The following is a 21694-nucleotide window of genomic DNA, read 5'->3' as shown; positions in this document are numbered from 1 at the left end:
CGGACATCATCATCACTATTCCAACAATCCTCTCCACACAGACAAGCATAAACACACTCGACTATCATTAAATCAAATTTAACACATGTTTGTGATGACGCTAATTCAGTTTACAATAGGGTTCATTTGCTCGGTCAGCAGGTGGCGGTATCCTTGTACACTGGAGAGTAAACTGCTATTAAGTGAAATAGAAGAAGAAGAGAACATCCGCACATGCGCGGTACGGATCGGGTAGACCCGATTTGTACAGTCCGACTTTGCACATGCGCAGTAAGGATCGGGGAGTCCTGATCCGTAACTATCTTCTTATTTTTCATTTTTGTCTACAGTATATTGAAATGCTTCATTATTGGAAACATTTTAAGAGATACTTATTATTCTTAACATCTTAACAGATACTCTGACCCTTAACTATCGTAAAATGCTTCGACCAGAAGTAGACACCTTTCGCACATGCGGGGTACCGATTGGGTTTCCGGTACGGATCGGGTAGTGACAGTTTATGCTATGATTCAGCACAGGAGGGAGGGGGTGAGTAGCTCAAATGTGCTGTTAGCATGTTAGCAGAGCGATGCTACTGTGAACTGAGGAGCTATTGTCTTGATGTGAGCTTCTACTCAGGGTTTTTTCTTCCAGTTCAGAGCAGAAATGTTTTTGTTAAGAAACTGGCTGTTGTTTTTTTCCACACAATTTTAATTATGAGGTAGATATATTTCTGCTAATGAAATTAGTTTGCTAACAGCAACAGGGATGAGTCAGTGAGTCAGTTGGGCTTGTGAATCATGATTCACGAGTCAGTAAAGTGATTCTCGAGTATTGAACGATTCGTTCATGATTTGCACATCACTAGAGCACGGGGAAGACTAAGGCTATGTCCACACGTACACAGGTATTTTTGAAAACATAGATTTTTTTTCTATGCATTTGCACCTTTCGTCAACACGTAAACGGCGTTTCCGGTCACTGAAAACTGAGATTTTTTAAAACTCCTGCCAGGGTGGAGATTTTTGGAAACTCCGTCTTTGTGTTTACATGTGAATGGGGTAAACGGAGAAAACGCAGCATCAAAGGTGTGCGCCTTTTTTGACGTCACACTGTGTGCCATGTTATTGTTTCGGTGAAATGAATTTCTATTAATTTTACTCTCTACAGTGTTTAAATGCTTACATATACACACACAGTTACTGTCCCCCCATGAGAATGTGCATAATTATGATTAAGGAACTGACCTCCCAGCCCATTGTTCCTTCAGTGGGCTGGTTTCAGTCATTATGCAAATGTGCTGTTTATAAGATTGGGCAAACCTGCAGTCAGCTGAGACTGAAGAAGTCACTTGGATGAGTGACAAAACGTTTCTCCCACAAAACGCTACGTCCAGATGAACAGAATCAACTTTTTGGAGAAATGTCAAACAGAAAACTGATTAAACAGAAGTGTGAGATGGTCGAGAGTTTAAGCCAGTGTCCTGTTATATTTTAGATAGCAAGGAGCAGACGGCCGAGTTTATTAAACTCCACGGAGACAGCGGTGACGCTGATCAGAAGGCTAGACTGTCCAATTTCACAGCCGCTCACTTCCGGCCTGCCCGAACTTCTGAGGACCCGGCCCACGTAGACTGTGAAGGCTGGATCCTCAGGAGGATGCAGCCCATGAATTTGGACACGACTATAGAACTCAGTTCTGCTTCTATGAGCCATCTTTGTTTACTCTTTCCCACCCAGGCTTCTAGACTTCTGATTGGCCAACATTTCTACACGGTTAGGAATATATCGCCACCTGTTGTTTTGGCATGTTCCTAGCAGCGTTGTCCTTCGTTGTTGACTTTTAATTGTGGACGGGATTTTTTTTTTTAAACGAAAACGAAAAATCTCTGTTTTTAAAAATACCTGTGTACGTGTGGACATAGCCTAAGACAACAATAAACTATACAAGTAACCCTGAGTCAGAGTACAAAAACTAAAACAAAGAACTAAAGCTGCTTAAAACTGTGACAAACAAGAATAAACTAGACTGATTACATTGGGACCCAACAGAACATTAAATAATGACATAGTCCATAAAGTCCTTTGTTTAAAACCCAGGATCACACTTCTGCTTTTCTTCTCTCCCACCTTTTTTCATTCGTATGTGAGAAATAATCCTTATATAAACCTGTTATAATGTTAAAAATGTTCAATAAAGTGTTCGTTACAAAAAGTAAAACTGCACTTTGTATTTACATTGTTTATCTTTTTCTAATATAAAAGATGTAAATTTGACAAATATACAAAAACTAAGGAATCATGAAGGCCCATATGGAAAATATATAAATATATATAAATCTTATAAAGTTTGTACCTGTCTTGTGTGAAACTTGTATGAAAAGCATACAAGAGTGAAAACAGATATAAGATCCCTTGAAAAATTATATAAATGAAACTTGTATGTTTTGGATACTTCCTAAAACAATAGTAAGTATCCAGATTTACTCATGAAAGTGGCCACTTTCGTGAGTAAATCATATAAGCCTTATATGATTTACTATATGAAGTAGGCCACATCTGATGCAATTTTTTTTATTATTTATTTTCCATATGGGGGGACATACATTTTCTCACAGCTCTGTGTTTCTCTGTTTTCTCTTATAGCCCACAATCTTTGCTTTCTTTCAGGTGTTCAGTGTGAAACAGGAAAAGTCGACCTCGTGATTTTGGTGGATGAGTCTGAGAGCATTAGCAATCAAGACTTTTTAACAATTCAAAGGATTCTTGCTGACTTCATCCAAAAGCTAAACATCAGCACTGATGCAGTCCAGATTGGTAATATTTCTACTGTGATTCATACCAGCACCATTATATTTAATACTGTTTATTTGAAAAGCAAAATACCACACAGGCAGGTCATAGATCCCTACAATACCAGCCTGTTTCAGGTTAAGGGTTGTTTTCAGTACACTGCATGCTCAAAAAAATGTTTTGTCTCGCTCCCATTTCTTCTTGTTGTATGTTGAAGCTCTACTTGGAACCTTGTTAAGATCCAGCCATGCAAAATGTGATTTTTTTGCCATTTTTCAAGTGGTCTTAAACTTTTAGTCGGGACTATCAGCAGAGAGAGAGCTCCACACTGTAAAAGTATTAAAATATCTCAATAAAAACCTCTCTGTGTTCAAGGAGAAAATAGAACAGGAAAAATCTTTTTTTTTTCCTACTTTCAACACAAAATGTCATTTGCAGCATTAACTGACATCCTTCTCACTTTAACCCGTTACTCACATACTGCGCCACCATAAAGAATATATTTATACCGTTAAAAGAAAAGCTAGAAAAACACATCCATTAAATACAGTGTCTGTTTTCAAGTACTTAGTAAGATCTCAGTTCCACCCTACTATAAACAGGTTTGGAATTTACCATTTCCTGTTTGGAAGTCTGGACCTCCAAGATGGTGACAACATGGAACAGAGCAGCCTTCAATTGCTATTCTAGTATGTTGTGGGGCACATGCAGTGTTAGTCCTCTAGAGGGCACTAGTTACCCCGTAACAGTAATTAAATATCCATCTACAATCAGAAACTAATGGACAACCTTGAACTGATCCCAGAACAGATCAGGTGTTTTACAAATTGTTTGTGTTTTCTGCAGGTCTGACTTTGTTCAGTGATTTTCCAAGGACCGCATGGAACCTGAACACCTACAAGACCAAAGCATCAGTGCTGAGAGCCATAGAAGATCTACAACAAACTGGTGGAGGCACCAACACAGGTGAGTAAGCAGCACATTATCCAGTCTACAGGTTCTCACCATGAAAGACTTTTGGACCAGAGGCTCTGACTGGAAAATAGGAGCTATTTTACTTCTTGTATTGGAGTGATTTTTTTTTCATCCTTTTTTAATCATCTTAGCATCAAATTGTATACATTGATCTAGGTAGAAGTTAACTTTAGAAGTCTGAACTTTTTTCATACTTCGCTAGCACCGTGTGTGGTGTAGTAATGGTAATAATTCTTTTTCTTTCAGTCAGTTTCAGTCAGGAGTAGTGTTTGTTAACGGTCCAAATGACCCATTGGGAAGAAGCTCTCAGTGAGTCTGGAGGTGTGGGACCTGAGTGACCTGAGGTGCCTACCCCGCTCCTCCGGCCCTCCTGATGTTCACAGGGGAGCTGGGCCACTCCGGGGATTTTCTGATACAATCCTCCCTATTCCAACGTTTTCCCCGGGCCTTTCCTGACGATTCCACTAAGATTTCTCAACTAACTGGCTCCGTTCGTGACCGTGCGCTGTGCTGGGCTTATACAGTGGTCTGTACCCCCTCGAGACCCTCTCCCACACACAGTTCATCTGTGATTGTAAGAACATTTTTCATCAGCCTCAGCAGTTACTCAGTCTCTGGCAGGGCACCCAGTCAGTCGTTGAGTTTTCAAAGCCGCAGAGACAGGGTGGGAGCGTAACACACTCCACGGTGCTTTTGTGAATGTTCTTAGTGAACGTATTAAGGATGAGCTCGCCACACGTGACGAACCAAATTGTATTGAGGATTTGGTTAATTTGGCAATAAGAATTGATAACCGCCTTCGCAAAACAGAGAGCGAAAAAGGGAGCAGGTCCTGTGCTGCCCCTGTGCACGCTGCTCCTCAGACCTCTCCATCCCCCTTCTCAGCCCGCGCCTCACCTCCACCCGTCACTAATGCAGCTGGATCTTACAAGACTCACGCCAGAAGAGCGTCAGAAGTGGGCGGTGCCCCCTCTGTTTCCAAGTCCCCCGCATGCAACTCTCTGAAACCGTTTGCAGTCAGCATGGTACAGTTTCTGTTCAGGCCCTTTTGGATTCTGGGGCAGAATTTGATTGATAGCGACTTGGTGCGTCAACTTGGCATTGAGGTGCCCCACTACCAGCCACCCAGTTATACAATCTCTGTGGTCCAGAAAAAAAAGCCATGGAAAAATATATCAAGGAGTCAATTCACCCATCTTCTTCGCTCCTCGCTGCCGGCTTCTTTTTGTGGGAAAAAAGGACGGGGCACTCAGGCCCTGTATTGACTGTTGGGGGGGCTTAACAAAATATCTGTAAAAAACAAGTATCCTCTGCCTCTAATCTCATCTGCTTTTGAGCCACTGCAGGAAGCAGGAAGCGTTTTCACAAAACTGGACCTCTGAAATCACTTGGTGTCAATGCTAAAGGGGGTTAAGTGGAAGACTGCTTTTAATACTCCTCTTGGACATTATAAATTTATGGTAATGGCATTCGGTTTGACCAATGTATGGTTTTCCAGGTGTTAATAAATGATGTGTTGTGGGACTTTCTGAATTGTTTTGTATTTGTTTATTTGGATGACATTCTTATTTTTTAGCAGGTTCACTGTTGGGGAACAAGCTATTTGTAATGACTGAGAAATCTGAGTTCCATGTTGAGTCAATTTCTTTTGGTTGATTATATTCTGGAAAAAGTGCAGGTGAGGACAGACTCCTGCAAAATCAAGGCAATAATAGAATGGCCGGCTTCCTCCACACATAAACAACTTCAAAGATTTCTAGGATTCGCTAAAGTCTATCACTTCCACTGGTTCACTAGAAGCTACAGCCAAATAACACTTCCAAATAATAAACTCACTTCTCCCACGCAAGTCTTCCAGTGGTTACCCGAGTCTGGTCAGGCGTTTTTAAGATTAAAATAACTATTTAGCACCGCAAACCATCCTTACCCATCCAAATACTTCCAAGCAGTTTATTGTGGAGGTGGACACTTCCGACATTGGTACAGGAACAGAGCTGTCCCAACGCTCTGAACGTGACGGGTGCCTCCACCTGCCTGCCTTTTTCTCTCTGCGGTTGAGCTCCACCAAGCGAAATTATGACGTAGGTAACCAGGAACTCCTAGCAATCAAGATGGCCCTAAAGGAGTGGAGCCATTGGTTGCAGGGATCTGAACGGCCATTTTTAATCTGGAACAACCACAAGAACCTCTCATACATTCAACGTGCCAAGAGAAAGAACTCCTGGCAGGCTACATGGCAGTTCTTTTTCAACCAGTTTAATTTCACCATTCCTTACAGACCCAGCTCTCGCAACACTAAGACCGATGCTTTGATTCAGTTCAATTCAATTCAATTTTATTTATACAGCACCAAATCACAACAGCAGTCGCCTCAAGGCGCTTTATATTGTACAGTAGATCGTACAATAATAGATACAGAGAAAAACCCAACAATCATATGACCCCCTGTGAGCAAGCACTTTGGCGACAGTGGGAAGGAAAAACTCCCTTTTAACAGGAAGAAACCTCCGGCAGAACCAGGCTCAGGGAGGGGCGGGGCCATCTGCTGCGACCGGTTGGGAGGAGAGAAGGAAGACAGGATAAAGACATGCTGTGGAAGAGAGACAGAGATTAATAACAGATATGATTCGATGCAGAGAGGTCTGTTAACACATAGTGAGTGAGAAAGGTGACTGGAAAGGAAAAACTCAATGCATCATGGGAATCCCTGGCAGCCTACGTCTATTGCAGCATAACTAAGGGAGGATTCAGGGTCACCTGGTCCAGCCCTAACTATATGCTTTAGCAAAAAGGAAAGTTTGAAGCCTAATCTTGAAAGTAGAGGTAGTGTCTGTCTCCTGAATCCAAACTGGAAGCTGGTTCCACAGAAGAGGGGCCTGAAAACTGAAGGCTCTGCCTCCCATTCTACTTTTAAATACTCTAGGAACAACAAGTAAGCCTGCAGAGCGAGAGCGAAGTGCTCTAATAGGGTGATATGGTACTACAAGGTCATTAAGATAAGATGGGGCCTGATTATTTAAGACCTTGTATGTGAGGAGCAGGATTTTGAATTCAATTCTGGATTTAACAGGAAGCCAATGAAGGGAAGCCAAAACAGGAGAAATCTGCTCTGTCTTTCTAGTCCCTGTCAGGACTCTTGCTGCAGCATTTTGGATCAGCTGAAGGCTTTTCAGGGAGTTTTTAGGACAGATTTAGGAAAGATTATCAGGATGTCCTAAAAACTCCCTGAAAAGCCTTCAGCTGATCCAAAATGCTGCAGCAAGAGTCCTGACAGGGACTAGAAAGAGAGAGCATATTTCTCCTGTTTTGGCTTCCCTTCATTGGCTTCCTGTTAAATCCAGAATTCAAAATCCTGCTCCTCACATACAAGGTCTTAAATAATCAGGCCCCATCTTATCTTAATGACCTTGTAGTACCATATCACCCTATTAGAGCACTTCGCTCTCACACTGCAGGCCTACTTGTTGTTCCTAGAGTGTTTAAAAGTAGAATGGGAGGCAGAGCCTTCAGTTTTCAGGCCCCTCTTCTGTGGAACCAGCTTCCAGTTTGGATTCAGGAGACAGACACTATCTCTACTTTCAAGATTAGGCTTCAAACTTTCCTTTTTGCTAAAGCATATAGTTAGGGCTGGACCAGGTGAGCCTGAATCCTCCCTTAGTTATGCTGCAATAGACGTAGGCTGCCGGGGATTCCCATGATGCACTGGGTGCTTCTTCTTCACTCACTATGTGTTAATAGACCTCTCTGCATTGAATCATACTTGTTATTGATCTCAGTCTCTCTTCCACAGCATGTCTTTATCCTGTTTTCCTTCTCTCACCCCAACCGGTCGCAGCAGATGGCCCCGCCCCTCCCTGAGCCTGGTTCTGCCGGAGGTTCCTTCCTGTTAAAAGGGAGTTTTTCCTTCCCACTGTTGCCAAAGTGCTTGCTCATAGGGGGTCATATGATTGTTGGGCTTTTCTCCGTGTGTATTATTGTAGGGTCTACTGTAGGGTGCTTTACAATATAAAGCACCTTGAGGCGACTGCTGTTGTGATTTAGCGCTGTATAAATAAAACTGAATTGAATTGAATGAGTAGGACAGGATCTGAAATGAGTCCATCAGAGGGAAAGCTCAGAGTCAGAGGTGCTGAGATGGTTTGGGCATGTGCAGAGGAGGCAGGGTGGATATACTGGACAAAGGATGGTAAAGAACTGCCAGAAAGAGAAGAGGAAGAACTCAGAAGATTCATGGATGAAGGAGGACATGCAGAGGGTTGGAGTGACAGAGGAGGATGTTGGGATACAAGGAGAGGTGGGTGATCTGCTCTGGAGATCTCTAAAAGGAGCAGCTTACCAGAAGAAGGAGAAGAAGTGACTAATTTTGGCTCTTGTATCCATCAGTTATCTGCTGCACTGTTTATACAGAAGTAGAATCTGTATGGATGGATATTTCTTGTTGAAATATGATGTTAGACTCATGGCTAACTTAAGTTTTGCCTTTTCATTTGTTGTGTTTTGATTTAAAACTCTTGACCTGCTATTGCCTCTTTCTTCCATCACAGGAGTAGCTCTGAAACACATCCTCCGTAACCAGTTTAAACCCACTGTGGGAATGCGCCCAGACTCCAGAAAGATTGCTGTTCTGATTACAGACGGGAAATCCCAGGATAATGTACTTCTTCCCTCAAAGAACCTGAGAGACACCGGCATCGAGGTCTACACTATCGGTGAAGTTTTTTGATTAATGTTTACCTTTAAAAAAATCCTCTGACAAGTTTGAAGCAATCACAGAAATATTAAGTTCTTGTAGTCGCTGAGCATCCTTTAAGTTTGTCTCCATCACAGTAGACGAACGTCCCCACCTAATGGCTGATGGTGCCATATCCTGATGCATCTCCTGCTTTTTTAAATCTCCTGAACCTCCGCTTCTCAAAGTGAAAAACAGAGTCAGTGGTTGGGACAGTAGTTTCACTGCTGTGCAAATCTAGACGATGTCAGGTTCCAGCTGAGATTTTGTTCAAATTAATCTGTTAATAGGACATCATCTGTTCACTGAACTCTGTTTCTTCAGCCTTTTCAGTGTGCTTCATTGCTGTGACTGTAGCATTTTAATAGGCATGAATCCTAGAAAACTGAGCTTTCATTGTGCTACACAGCTGCATGAAAAGCAGGATTTTCATCAGTAAGTAAATTGCAGGTGTTACGTTCCCCTAAAAGGGTCCAGGGGACGAGGGAAAGTAACAAAAGATGCCCTGGTCCGAAAAAGGAGACAGGGAGGCAAAAGGGTTAAATTAAAGAGTTTTATTAAAGTTTCTTTTAATAACTCAAAAAAAAGAGACCGACAAGCCGCTATCACCATTTAAAGAAACAAATAAAAACTCAAGCGTTGGTCAGTAAACTGAAAAGTAAAAAAAAGTTTAGTCACCAAACACTCCTCTCCGCAGAGCAAGAGTAAGCAATCACCAAACACAGCTCACTAGCTGCAACCACCAACATGGTTCTCTGGCACTAGAGCTCACCTTTCTCTGGCCTTATGGGAGTCAGCTGTACAAAAGAAAAAGGTGGCACCTAAGGCAGGAGAGACGGTAGGACACGCCCACACAGGCAACTTCAGGAGGAGGCCCAGCTAGGGCCATAACACAGGCAAGCAACTCTTGACAGGATTTTAGAGGCAGCACAGAGAAACTGTTCAGCCTCTTTCTATCCTCCAGGAGGCTTTAATGCATAAATGCTCACACTGAGGTCCGGACATGTAAATGCTGATATGGAGGGGCCATAATGACTAAATCTCTCTGATCATTATAATAAAAAATATCCTCAGAATTTTAATAGATATGAATAGGGTAAGAAAGTTTATTGTTGGAGAGGCTCTGATGTAAAGAGTGGCTACTGCAAACCTGATCTGCTCTTATTTATTTGGACGGCTAGCATCACCTGCTCACCTCGGTGTGCAACATTAGAGATGAGACCGTTAAAGACGCACGAACCCCCACCAATGCCCTACCTCTGCACAGGACTAATAACTCAGTATTAGACAGTTTCATCTCCCAAAACTTGTATTTATTGAGTTTGAAAGTGTTTTTCACGGTGATGTCACCATGGCTCATTTTTCTGTAATAACTTAGTGGAAATAAAACCTGATTCATAAAATTTCAAACATGTCATGGCTGATGTGACTGCTCTCACACTGATGCTACAGCAGTGATCACACAGAGCCGCACAGGGCAGACGATAATGAGCCAAACCGAAAAAGCAACCCAAGAGTTTCTCAAGGCAAAGAAACCAGATATTCAATCAATCAGCTGATCTCAGCTCAGCAGAGCAGCTTTTCAGGTATTAAATAGAAAACTGAAGGCAGAGAGCCACAAACCAGCAGCAGCTGCAGTAAAGACCTGCAGAGCATCTAAAGGAGGAGACGCAGCATGTGGCGATGTCCGCGAGTTCTTGAGGCCGACTGCAAAGGATTTTGATCCAAGTATTTGTCACGATCGTGGGTCGGTGACCCAGTGTTTTGTGTTTTGAATCATTTATAGTCTTTGCTTCCATTATTATTTTAGAAGTTCGAGTCTCTTGGTTTTTGTGCTGTGTCTGTGTTCCATGTTTTCTTGGTCTCCAGTCAGTCATGCCTCTGTGCCTGTGTTATGGTTCCTGTTTTACTTTGATAGTCACGTGTTCGTTGTTAATGTTTTCAGCTGTGCTTTCCTCCTGTGTCTCCTCATTCCCTCATTATCCCTCTGTGTAATAAAGCCCCGTGTCTTCCTCTGTTGCTGGTTTGTCTGCGTTTCCTCCATGTCATTGCTCCACGTTCCTCGACTCAGGCTTTCATGTCTCGTGTTCCACGTCTCCCCTCAGGTTCTCAGGTTTTTTGTTCCTTAGTATTACTCTCCATAGTTACCTCCCAGTTTAGGTCTTTGTTCTGTTTAGTTTTTGCTACCTTCTGCTTTTGTTTGTTTTCTGTCCCTGCTGCAAATGAAAGCTCATTCACAGTTAAGTTAGTTGTCAGTGTCTGCGTTTGGGTCCTATTTCTCTCCAATCCACACGTCTGCCAAGGCAGCTGTGAACGTATTAAACACAGTCTGTTGTGGAATTTTCTGTTCATAAAGTCTGAAACATGGTCAGCTGTGGTCAAGGTTACTGCATGCAGGAGAGCGAACACACATCAAACATCAAACTGCCCTTGAGATGTTACAGGAATCTTTTATTCTCTTGCACACAACTCTCTGTATTTTTTTAGTTACAGTCTTTTGGTCAGACAGATCCTGGAAGATCCTGGCACTGGTCATCTTGGGGAATTTCGTCCTACTGAGCAAAACAGTTAGCAGATAACATAGTGGAACATTGTTAAGGTCATGTTGACACATACAAGCGTCATCTAAATAATAAAGGTTGTACAAAAATCCTACAGTGAAGTTCTAAACACCTAAATCTAAAAGTGAGGACTAACCAAACCATTACAAGTCCTTACATTGGAAATGATAAAGGTTTGTCCAATCACTGACGAGACTCTGAAAATGGGGACAGTTCATGTCAAACTTTATTTAAACTAAAGCTGAAAGCCTGAACCTCAGTCACATCCTGATGGTTTGGTTTGTGGTGGCATCAGAGCAAAGCTAACTGAGAGAATGACTTTGGCTTCATTTGTCCTCATGCTGGAGTTGTGCTGTTCACACACTGGAACAAAATAATGATCTAATACATGAAAAATGCCACACAGCTCACATTTTCAGACACAGTAATAACTCATTTTTCTACCAGGTGTGAAATATGCCAGTCTGAGGGAACTGTTGTCGATCAGCTCTGATCCGGATAAAGTTTACTTCGCCAACAGTTTTGACTCCCTCCAGGACAACACATTCACCATCGACTTCTCTAACAGTGTTAATGTGTTAGGTAAGTATTCTTTCATTACACTGATGCTTGTCAGCACCACTGGTCAGTTGTCCAGTGCATGTATAAGCCTTTTAAGACTCTGTGTGTGTGTGTGTGTGTGTGTGTGTGTGTGTGTGTGTGTGTGTGTGTGTGTGTGTCCTTTACTCTAGTGGTTCTTGTTTTTATGGTTCTATAAGGACATGGTCAGCATACACTGAGTCCAGGTTTAATCTCAGTTTAAATTGTGTTTTGTTAGTGTCCGTTTTCTTTCTTTAAAAAAATACAGGAGAGTGCCTACCTTTTAAAAGATTTAATTCATTTCAGCAGTTGAAATTACAAGTTAGAGTGCTGGACCTCGATGTGAACCAACGATCTGCTACACAAAAAGGATGACCCTGTAAGCGGGCAATACAATTTTATATCAAAACAAAAACTAGTATTATTATGTCTATCTCCTTATCTGGGAAACAACGTGGCCGGTCTTGCTGTCTCCCAACTGGATCTTCTCCTGCATTTCATCCACGTCTGACCTTCTCTTGCATCTGCTTTTCCTGGAAAAAGATGGAGAAAGAAAAACACCTCCCTCCCTAACCTTCCTGTATTAATATTATCTGGCAATCCTCAGCCTGTTGTTTTCTACTTATTATCTAAGTCTGGGACAGTCTGTTCAGAATCTTTGTAAATCCCTCTGCGGCTCAACATGTCAGCCTCAATGTTCAATTCAGTTATACTGAAGTGATGCTCTTTATCCTTATTACATGGAGTGCCAAGTCTTTAATGAGCACAATTGCAGAATGTATATAAAAATCACAAAAAACAGCTTTACTTAATCATTTTATTCCTAACAGTCTCTGTGACTTACTGGATCTCTGTTTGATTTCTCTGATCTCTGCAGACTCTGTCAGGCTGCTGAATGGTTCCAGTCTGTGTTCAGGCAGACTGCAGGTGAAGTCTAACCAGAGATGGTCCTCAGTGTGTGAAGATGACTTTGACCTGCAGGATGCAGAGGTGGGCTGCAGGGAGCTTGGCTGTGGGCCTCCTTCGCTCCTCCAGGGGGCGCTCTATGGAGAAGTGGAGGCTCCAGTGTGGAGCAGAGAGTTCCAGTGTGGAGGCCATGAGTCTGCTCTCCTGGACTGTAGAAGCTCAGGCTCAGTGAGAAGCAGCTGCTCACCTGGCAAAGCTGCTGGACTCACCTGCTCAGGTAGAAGAGGAGCTGCAGCTTTGGTTCAAACTCACTTTATTCTGTGACTGATGACTCTCTGCTTTCTGTCAGAGCCTGTCAGGTTGGTGGGAGGAGCCAGTCGCTGTGCAGGTACGCTGGAGGTGAGACGAGGAGAGTGGAGACCAGTGGCGATGGAAATCTGGAACCTGAAGGATGCAGCTGCTGTCTGTGGACAGATGAACTGTGGTTCTGCTGTTTCTGTAGGAAATACACAGAATTCTTCACAGAGGTCGGTGTGGTGGGTGGAGTCACTCTGTGTTCAGGCTGGATATGCTCTGAAAGAGTGCGCATCAGCAGATCACTCTTCCTCCACCCTCGATATCACCTGTTCAGGTAAGTCTGTCAGAGACATCATCTAGGATGGTGAAGTTTCTCGTTACCTGTCTCCTCTGTGACAGTGACCATGGTAGAAGTTCACTGGACGTGTTCATGGTCTCCTCGTTTGGTAGGAATGTTGAGACACCACAGTCTGGTTGTCAGTCCTTCATCATCATCAGTTGGTCTAAGAGTAAAATAACCCACCGCCTTGTTACTGAATATTCATGACGTTGCCTCTAGTATCCTTTAGTAAGTTTAAGGTGCTCGATGAATCTGCAGGCTTCCTTCTGAATCCAGATCTGCCTGGAGACCATCTGGTAAGAGATCATATCAATGCTGATGCCGACAGATTCTTAGAACATCACCGTAATCAGACTTATTTTCATCTCAGATACACGACTTAAAATGTTGTGACTCAGGTACAATTCTGACACTGACACAAGAACAGATATATAAAGACCTGCAAAGGTCCAATAAACCACCTTTGTGTTATTTCCTGTTTTAGCCGTGTCTCCAGAAACAGCTCCACAGTGGAAACTTTGAACACGCTCGGCTTTGTTTTTATGACCTCGTCCATCTCAGGATGCAGCTGAGGTCTTAAACCATCACCTGACCCTGTTCAAGTTTCATCAATAACCAGACCTGCTCCTCTTTTCACTGTCAAAGACATGAACCAGCAGATCGGAGGATACAAATTTGAGCTAATATTAAAGCAAAGATTACTTTAGGAGGAGACCATGTTCAGGTCAGCAGCAGCAGTCGTCTTTTAAATGTTGATTTTTGTGAGGATGGTTAAGTATGGATTTACTTTCTGACTTTAGTCTTTATGGATTAACTGAAGATGTGATTTAAGGGTTGAGGAGGTGAAAGAGAAGAAACTACTGACACATGCTGATGATTTTATAATGTTTGTTTCAGGATACAATAGGATAGATTTTATTTTGAACTTGTAAATATAACTAAAATAACAAGAAAAAACATTTAAACACAAAAAACAAAGTAAAGACAAGTTGTCATGAATAAATCTACATCTGTAAAAGATGAAGTTTACACTAATTTGTTCATTTCAAATTTTATAATTTGCAAATCAATGTTCAGAGTTTGACATATAACAAATAAGTATACATGTTTAACTAAATACAAGCCTACAGTCATATACAGTAGCACATGAGCTACACACCCTGTGATGAAGCTCTCTGTCCTCTACCTCTCTGCAGACTCTGTCAGGCTGCTGAAGGGTTCCAGTCTGTGTTCAGGCAGACTGCAGGTGAAGTCTAACCAGAGATGGTCCTCGGTGTGTGAAGATGACTTTGACCTGCAGGATGCAGAGGTGGTCTGCAGGGAGCTTGGCTGTGGGCCTCCTTCGCACCTCCAGGGGGCGCTCTATGGAGAAGTGGAGGCTCCAGTGTGGAGCAGAGAGTTCCAGTGTGGAGGCCATGAGTCTGCTCTCCTGGACTGTAGAAGCTCAGGCTCAGTGAGAAGCAGCTGCTCACCTGGCAAAGCTGCTGGACTCACCTGCTCAGGTAGAAGAGGAGCTGCAGCTTTGGTTCAAACTCACTTTATTCTGTGACTGATGACTCTCTGCTTTCTGTCAGAGCCTGTCAGGTTGGTGGGAGGAGCCAGTCGCTGTGCAGGTACACTGGAGGTGAAACAGGGACTGTGGAGATCTGTGGAGGCCTCAGGCTGGACCCTGAAGGATGCAGCTGTTGCCTGCAGAGAGCTGGACTGTGGCTCTGCTGTTTTAACAGGAAGCAGAAATGCATCCTGGGATGGACCAACGTGGAAGATCAAACCTGCCTGTGTTAAATCTGGATCTACACTGAGGGAGTGTGCCACATCATCCCAGTCACCCACCGTCCTGGAGCTCATCTGCTCAGGTAAGGGAGTCGCTGTGAGCCAACGGAGTTTAACATTAAAGGAGTCGAGTAAAGTTCAGCCAATCGTCTCTCTGTTTACAGACCTGCTGGTTCAGCCAATCATCTCAGCGTCCTTCTCGTCCAATGACGGGGACTCCCAGGTCCAGCAGCAGGAGTCTTCTTGGGTGTTAAAAGGCTCCAGCTTCACCATCAGCTGCTCCATCCAGCCTCAGTACCCAGGAGGCTCTTTCCAGCTCACCTTCACCTCCTCCAACACCACCAGCAACTACACCCAGCCAGCTGTCAATCACTCTGCCCACTTCCTGTTCCCTGCTGCAGAGCCCGCCCACCAAGGAACCTACAGCTGTGTTTATCGCGTCTTCGTGTTTTCTCGTAACTTCTCCTCTGAGAGCCGTCAGCTGTCTCTCACTGTCTCAGGTGAGCTGAAGCAGAGTGGAGCTCAAGTATGAAACAGCACAGGTCCCACCTGACGTAGGCTCAGATGGAGTCAGAGATGTAGGCGGGGCCTGCCTGATGTTTGTGTTTGATGCCAGCTGTTGTTCTCCTAACATCTAATGTGACGGCTGAATGTGTCTCATCAGATCCAACAGTGTTTGTCATCAGACTGCTGCTCCTGCTGCTGAGCCTGCTGCTCTTCATCTCTGCCGTCTGTTTCAGCCATAAGGTAGCGTGCACACGTCTGCTGATCAGAGGACGCTGTGGAACGAAGCGCTCGGCTCGTTGGAAGAGAGCGGCGACTCGCTGACTCACACCTGTGTGCTGCTGTGTCTCTGCAGGTCACCGGGAGGCAGGAGCCCCGCCCACAGGAGGACCAGGAGCTGGATGGTTAAAGCTGGCAGTGTCCAGAAAAGCAGGCAGCTCAGCAGCGCCTCCACATGGTGGAGGAAGTGTTTGCATCCTTCACCACAGTGTGAAGATGAAGAACAACCACAGTATCATTTATACTTTTGCTTATGCTGTATCGTGATTGTGATGATTGTTGTGATTATTAGTTTTGCGTTTATATTATATTCTTAAGAAAAAAAAGTTTAACATTTGATGGTATCAGACACGTCGGGCAGGTGTGAGCTGGTGTTGTGGTTGGACACAGGTGAACTAAACCTTTTAAGGTGGATCTCACCACAGGACACTGTTCTCATCAAGTTCATTCTCAGCATGACAGCAAAGACGTTCCACTGGAGCTGTCAGATCCATCCACAAAACATGGTCCCACTTTCTGCTCGCTACTTCAGCATGCATGTTTGATTACAGTGCTTTGTCTGTAGGTTACATATTAATGTAATTTTTACTTGTCCATACAACATGATATGAGCCAGGAGTCATAAACGTGGGGTCCTCCATCAGCATCTCACAGCACGTTGTGCAAAGCTTTTGCAGCATCAGCCTCAATAAAACATGGTCTGGTACTCTGCAGTAAATGTAACCATCTCCTCATGATCTCTGTGAGGTGACCCTTGTCCAGGTACTCCCTGGTGTTCTGGCAAAAAGTTGAATAAATCCATCTTTGCACACGGGCCTCGTCGTACAGTTGGAGCATACACTGCTTGCTCAGTGATCATTACTAGACAACTCCTCACAGTCACATCCAAACAGTGTGGGATCATCCCGACAGAACAAAAGGCAGAAACATCCAAAGGTTGGAAAAGTACTCCTGAAGATACACACAAAACTAGCTCAGAGTTCAGAATAACGTTAACTCAGTTGGTCTCTAGGTTAGGTTTACCATTTATTTTAGTATTCCTCCATCTAAGATCAGGTTTAGCTCAGACATGAAACCAACACTTCACTGGGAGCTGCAGGGCTCAGAGGGAACCGCTGATGGCAGCTGTGATGAGCTCGTTCTCAAACATAAACATCTGATACAAACAGTGTATATTAAGAAAATCTTTATTAGAAGCGTCCAATATGAAACCACAAATTAAAAAACAAATTAACCTGAAGACAAAATGAGAAGAACATTACAGCAGCTGGATTTCACAGGTTCAAACATTTCAGTCAGTCTGTGCAAAAAAAGCTCAAACTCCCTTTTAAACGATTCTGCTCGAGCGGGAACGTCGCCTGCGCCGCACGGATCGACTCGCTGATTTTCCAGGAGACAGTAAACGCGTCGCTGTGGATCGGCGCCGTTTTCAGGACCATGAATCGTTCATGTGCTGCATCAACATGGCAGCTTGTCCACGGGTCGCCCTGTGAGAACGCCTGAGCTCAGAGTAGAGACGCTCGAGGGACCAATAAAAGACATAAAGCAGGAAAGCCAACCAGGACTTCAAACAAAAACACTGACAGAAAAATATTAACTATTGACAGAAAAATGACACTGTTGTTTTTCCACAGGAAACACTCTGATCACTTCCAGATGGAAATGTCTGTGGCGAGTGGCGAGGGCAGGAGGCGAGTCTGAACCAGAGCTACGATGACAACGTCCTCTGCGCTGCCTCCACCCCGCTCGCGATTCTAATAGTTCGACTGTATGAGCGCGCTCAGACGTCGCTGGGCGTCCCGTGTACCCTGAAGCGGTACATGCAGGTGTACTCCTCGTGGCCCCAGTTAGATAAAACCTGGACCTCGATGATCTGAAAGGCTTCGTCGTTCTCCTCCTGACGGGACACAAACAGAGCGTCATCGGCATATTTGAGAACTTCAGGAAAAAGAAACTCGTTTTCTGCCTCGGATGAGAAAACACTTAAATTTGGATCAATTAATTATTCTGCTCATCTCAGCAGCAGCTCTGCAAAACTAACCCCCAACCTGCCTGTGATTATTCGTTTGGTGGGTTTTTTTTCCCCATTGATGGGTCGAGTGTCCAGATTTAGATCTGTGAGGTCATATTTTGCAGTCATGTGACAGCCTCGCCGTCTCGTTCTTGCGGTTTTAAAAACAAGAACAAATTTAAAGAAACAAAGTGAAGCAGCTGGTATCTGAGAGGCTTCTGTCGCCCTCTGCAGCTGGACTGTCTCAGAGAGCTGAGTGTTAATGACTGTGACAGACTGGCTCGCCAACATTAAGGAAGGCTACAACCACAAGCCCCGCCCCAAGACTCACTGAAACTGCGAATGTCTGCAGAGCATCTCCATCCTGGTCGTAGGTGTAGGTGCCGAGCAGCTTGCCTCGCTCCCGGCTCTCATTATCCAGACCCTGAAAGAGCGTTCAGGTTACACAGAGACTACAGAGCAGCGGCTTTATGAACGCACGCCATCGCTCTCTTACGTAGACGGCGAAGTCTCGGGGGGCGCTGTGCAGCATCCCGCTCGGGGCCAGGGCTTTGGGGATGTGCTCGAGGGTGAAGGCCGAGGGCAGGACCCTCATGGAGAGCCGGATCACCAGGAAGCCCGTGGAGCCTCTGAAGGCCCAGCAGTTCCCCGGGTGGACGTCAGGCTGCAGCAGAGAGCACAGATTTCACATCAGGCGATTTCATCAGTCTGAGCAAAAACATCTGGAGGAGCGCTGAGAGGAGGACAAAGTCCTATTACAGAGTCAAAAACGAGGAAGAGGAGATGCTGTGTGCTCCGTACAGGTGAGTTACCTGGATCACAGCTCGGGGAGACTGAGAGAAATACCAGAGCGGGACTCCGAACAGGCTGAGCAGCGCCGCCTTCGTCTCATACGTCTCCGAGCAGCGAGTGCTCAGGATGCTGCCCCCTGCAGGACGAGCACAGAAACCACACTGGGTAAATCGTTACAGCAGGTTCATGACATCACAGACGGTCAGTGTTGGATTCTGACCTCCAGACTCCAGAGCGTAGTCTGCCAGGCCGGTTCGATCCTCAGAAAACAGCCGCAGAGCATTCTTCACCGCCGCACGGACATCCTGAGGATACGAGGGAGGCGTGAGTGGCGATTATTACAGCGTGAATAAGCAACAGTCTCTTTGAATACCAGCCACAGACGTGACAGGTCATTACTCAGAAGGTTAGACAGGTTTATCAAATTCATCCTCAGGTGTTACATTTAGGCCCGCCTCCTCACCTCCTGGGTGACCGTGGCCCCGACGCCCTCGGCAGTATGCAGGACGGGCTCTCTGACCGTCTCCTCGCCGCGCCGCTGCTCCAGCTGCAGGCTGACGTTCTGTAGGATGCTGAGCTCCAGAGAGGCCAGCGCCGCCTGCAGGTCCGTCTCGCTCACATAGCGCTCAGAGAGCCACTGGAGGAGCGACTCTGGGAGGGCAGCGGCGTCTCCGCCCGCTGTCAGCTGGTTGCTGAAGAGCAGCGCCTGAACTTCCTCTCGCACCTGAGCAGAGACCTGACCCAGAATCTACAGAAAAGGACAGTCAGAACAGGAAACTGGTCCTTCACATTAAAAGCAACCATTCAGTGAGGCTTTTATTGTGAAGGAGACCGCTAAAACGAGTGTCTCACCGCCTGCTGGATTGTGGCGAGCTGTTGGCAGCTGTCCTGACATCTGGACAGAAGCTCGACGTCCCGCCTGACATCCCCCAGAGCCGCCTCCAACCGAACCACCTCCGCTAGCAAGGCATCATGGGACTGCCGGTCAACACTGGAGGAGGAAAAAGACACGTCAGCCACGAAGGAGTCGCACCAGCATCAGCTTCTCTTTGGTCCAGATAGACCTACAGTGGTCTGAAGAAGGTGATGATGAAGAGGACGAAGGTTACCTGACAGCAGCAGGAAGCGTGGTCGGCGAGGGTGAGAGGAGAGATCCAGCAGCTTCACGTCTCCACTGAACCTCCTGCAGTTTCAGTGAAGTTTTATTTCTGAAGCTTTTACAGGTGAAACACGATGCCAGGCTCGTCTCAGGTCATGTGACTCACCTTCGTTTTGGCCACCAGTTTCTGCAGCTGCAGCTCGAGCTGATCCAGACGAGACGTCTGCGTCTGCTGCTGCAACAAATCCTCCCGGCGAACCTGCAAACACGAGACAACTTAACAAAGGTTTCGGTAAAGTGCGGTTCCTCCAGCGTCCAGCGGGGGCTCCAGTGAGTCCGTGTTAAACGTTCACAGCACGATACAGAAACTGTTCTGGTCTCTGGATAAGGGCCTCCATCACATCTGCATTTTATAACTGTTTAAATTGTAGTAAGGGTTAGTTTGGATCATTAGGGGTGTGGCCTATTTGACTGACAGGTGGATGGTGCTACTGCTGCGTGCTAGCTTCAGCTCAGCTAACTGCACAGTGTCGGTGCTGCAGACCCTCACCTCCTCCCTTTGCTGCCTCTCCTCGTCCAGCTGTCTCCTGAGCTCGGACAGCTGCTGGTCCAGCAGAGCACTCAGCGACGCCTCCACGCCGTCGCGCTGAGCAGACGAGAGCTGCTGCAGGCCGGTGTAGAGCCGGAGCAGCTCTCTGTGTCTTTGCTCTGCCCGCCGTCCTCCGGCCTCCACACGCTCCCACAGCACCATCAGACTCTGCTCCAGACGAATGAGCCGCTCAGCATCTTCTGACATCGCCCCCACTTCCTGTAACAACCACATTTGTAATCAGGCACGTGTTTTGTTGCAGTTTTTTTTTTTCCTCCCATAAACATGCATAACTCCAGGGCTGCCACAAACGATTATTTTGATGGTCGACTAATCAGATCATCATCCATTGGACGTAAAACGTACAGCTTATTGCACCAGCAGCATCTGCTCTTATATAACTATCATTAGCTTACAGCTTGAAGTGTTTAAGGTCTGTGCTAACTAAAAATAAAGACAAGATGATAGTTTATGAAATTTTAATGAAATCTGCAGATTGTTTCGGTGGAGTTTAATAAACTCAGCCGTCTGCTCCTTGCTATCTAAAATATAACAGGACACCGGAGTATTTTCTCGAGCATCTCACACTTCTGATAATCAGTCGTCTGCTTGACGTTTATTCAGCTGTGTAAAACTATAACTTTAATCTCAGCCAAACCGATTTACTCAGGAACAAATAAAACACAGAAAATAAAGCCAAACAATAACATTTTAAGTTATGTAAGTGACTTATATATCATGTTTAACCTGAGTAGCGAAAGACGGCGGTGGGTTTGAAAACGATTTGCCGGGAGTCCGGTGTTCTCGCCAGCTCTAGTGAGCATTGAACCCCGGCTAGCTATCCAGCTGGTGGGTAACAGATGTCTCCGAAAACGTCGGAGCGCTTTTGAAAATATGTGATGTCTTGATAAACTGAGCAGATATTTGAAGTTTACACAGCTACATAATAGTAAGAGTAATATTAAAACTAACTAGCTGCCGCCATTGTTGGAAACTGAGCAGGGCCGCGCTATGAATTCTGGGATAGGTTGGGGCACAAAGTATACGCCCGACCCATCCTTCAAATCTGGGGAAATGAAGGGCACATTTGGAGGAGTCTTGGAATTTGGACAGGCTTCGTCGTGTCGCTGTAACGTAATTGGCCTACAAATGCGGGCACAGGAGGATGCGGTTCCTGAATTTGGACACAGCTTCTTCGCCTTCAGGGTTTAACGGCAGCTGGCATCCTTGTACATGCAGTGCTGCCATCTGCTGTTTCAATCCGCTATTACACTCTTAAATCCTACTTATGAGTATTTTGGGATCTTACGAAGCTTCAAACGACGCGTTGACTATTAAATTAGTCGTCAACGATTTTGATAGTCAACTAATCGTGGCAGCCCTACGTAACTCCTGTAAATCAAGGAGTGACTGTGCTTTTCAGTGACATTATGGTAACGCCTGAGAAGATGAAGGTTGGTTGAGAGAGCGTGACGGCGCCCTACAG

General features: G+C 45.1%; 2 protein-coding genes across 12 annotated transcripts in view; one reads left to right on the top strand and one right to left on the bottom strand.

The window, feature by feature from the left end:
- LOC102076067 (scavenger receptor cysteine-rich type 1 protein M130) overlaps positions 1 to 17265 on the top strand; it is a 116881-nt gene extending 99616 nt beyond the window's left edge. The window contains exons 2-12 of the mRNA XM_019362391.2: positions 2652 to 2798; positions 3621 to 3740; positions 8294 to 8458; positions 11487 to 11621; positions 12496 to 12801; positions 12874 to 13155; positions 14358 to 14663; positions 14736 to 15017; positions 15099 to 15434; positions 15599 to 15681; positions 15794 to 17265. Coding sequence (XP_019217936.1) covers positions 2652 to 2798; positions 3621 to 3740; positions 8294 to 8458; positions 11487 to 11621; positions 12496 to 12801; positions 12874 to 13155; positions 14358 to 14663; positions 14736 to 15017; positions 15099 to 15434; positions 15599 to 15681; positions 15794 to 15847 — 2216 coding nt within the window. The 3' untranslated portion in view covers positions 15848 to 17265. The remainder of the gene's footprint in view (positions 1 to 2651; positions 2799 to 3620; positions 3741 to 8293; positions 8459 to 11486; positions 11622 to 12495; positions 12802 to 12873; positions 13156 to 14357; positions 14664 to 14735; positions 15018 to 15098; positions 15435 to 15598; positions 15682 to 15793) is intronic.
- LOC100697076 (SUN domain-containing protein 1) overlaps positions 17053 to 21694 on the bottom strand; it is a 14204-nt gene continuing 9562 nt past the window's right edge. For all 11 annotated transcript variants that reach the window (XM_025909901.1, XM_005471543.4, XM_005471544.4 and 8 more), the window contains 10 exons: positions 20170 to 20427; positions 19786 to 19878; positions 19630 to 19703; positions 19373 to 19511; positions 18984 to 19268; positions 18741 to 18825; positions 18541 to 18656; positions 18225 to 18392; positions 18060 to 18152; positions 17053 to 17614 (listed from right to left, as the gene is read on the bottom strand). In XM_025909901.1, the coding sequence (XP_025765686.1) occupies positions 17498 to 17614; positions 18060 to 18152; positions 18225 to 18392; positions 18541 to 18656; positions 18741 to 18825; positions 18984 to 19268; positions 19373 to 19511; positions 19630 to 19703; positions 19786 to 19878; positions 20170 to 20427 (1428 nt within the window). In that variant the 3' untranslated portion in view covers positions 17053 to 17497. The remainder of the gene's footprint in view (positions 17615 to 18059; positions 18153 to 18224; positions 18393 to 18540; positions 18657 to 18740; positions 18826 to 18983; positions 19269 to 19372; positions 19512 to 19629; positions 19704 to 19785; positions 19879 to 20169; positions 20428 to 21694) is intronic.

This window comes from Oreochromis niloticus, linkage group LG8 (genome assembly GCF_001858045.2).
Source record: "Oreochromis niloticus isolate F11D_XX linkage group LG8, O_niloticus_UMD_NMBU, whole genome shotgun sequence".
NCBI classification, from domain to species: Eukaryota; Metazoa; Chordata; class Actinopteri; order Cichliformes; family Cichlidae; genus Oreochromis; species Oreochromis niloticus.
Note: the sequence above shows the minus strand (reverse complement) of the source record. Positions and strands in the feature narration are given on the sequence as shown.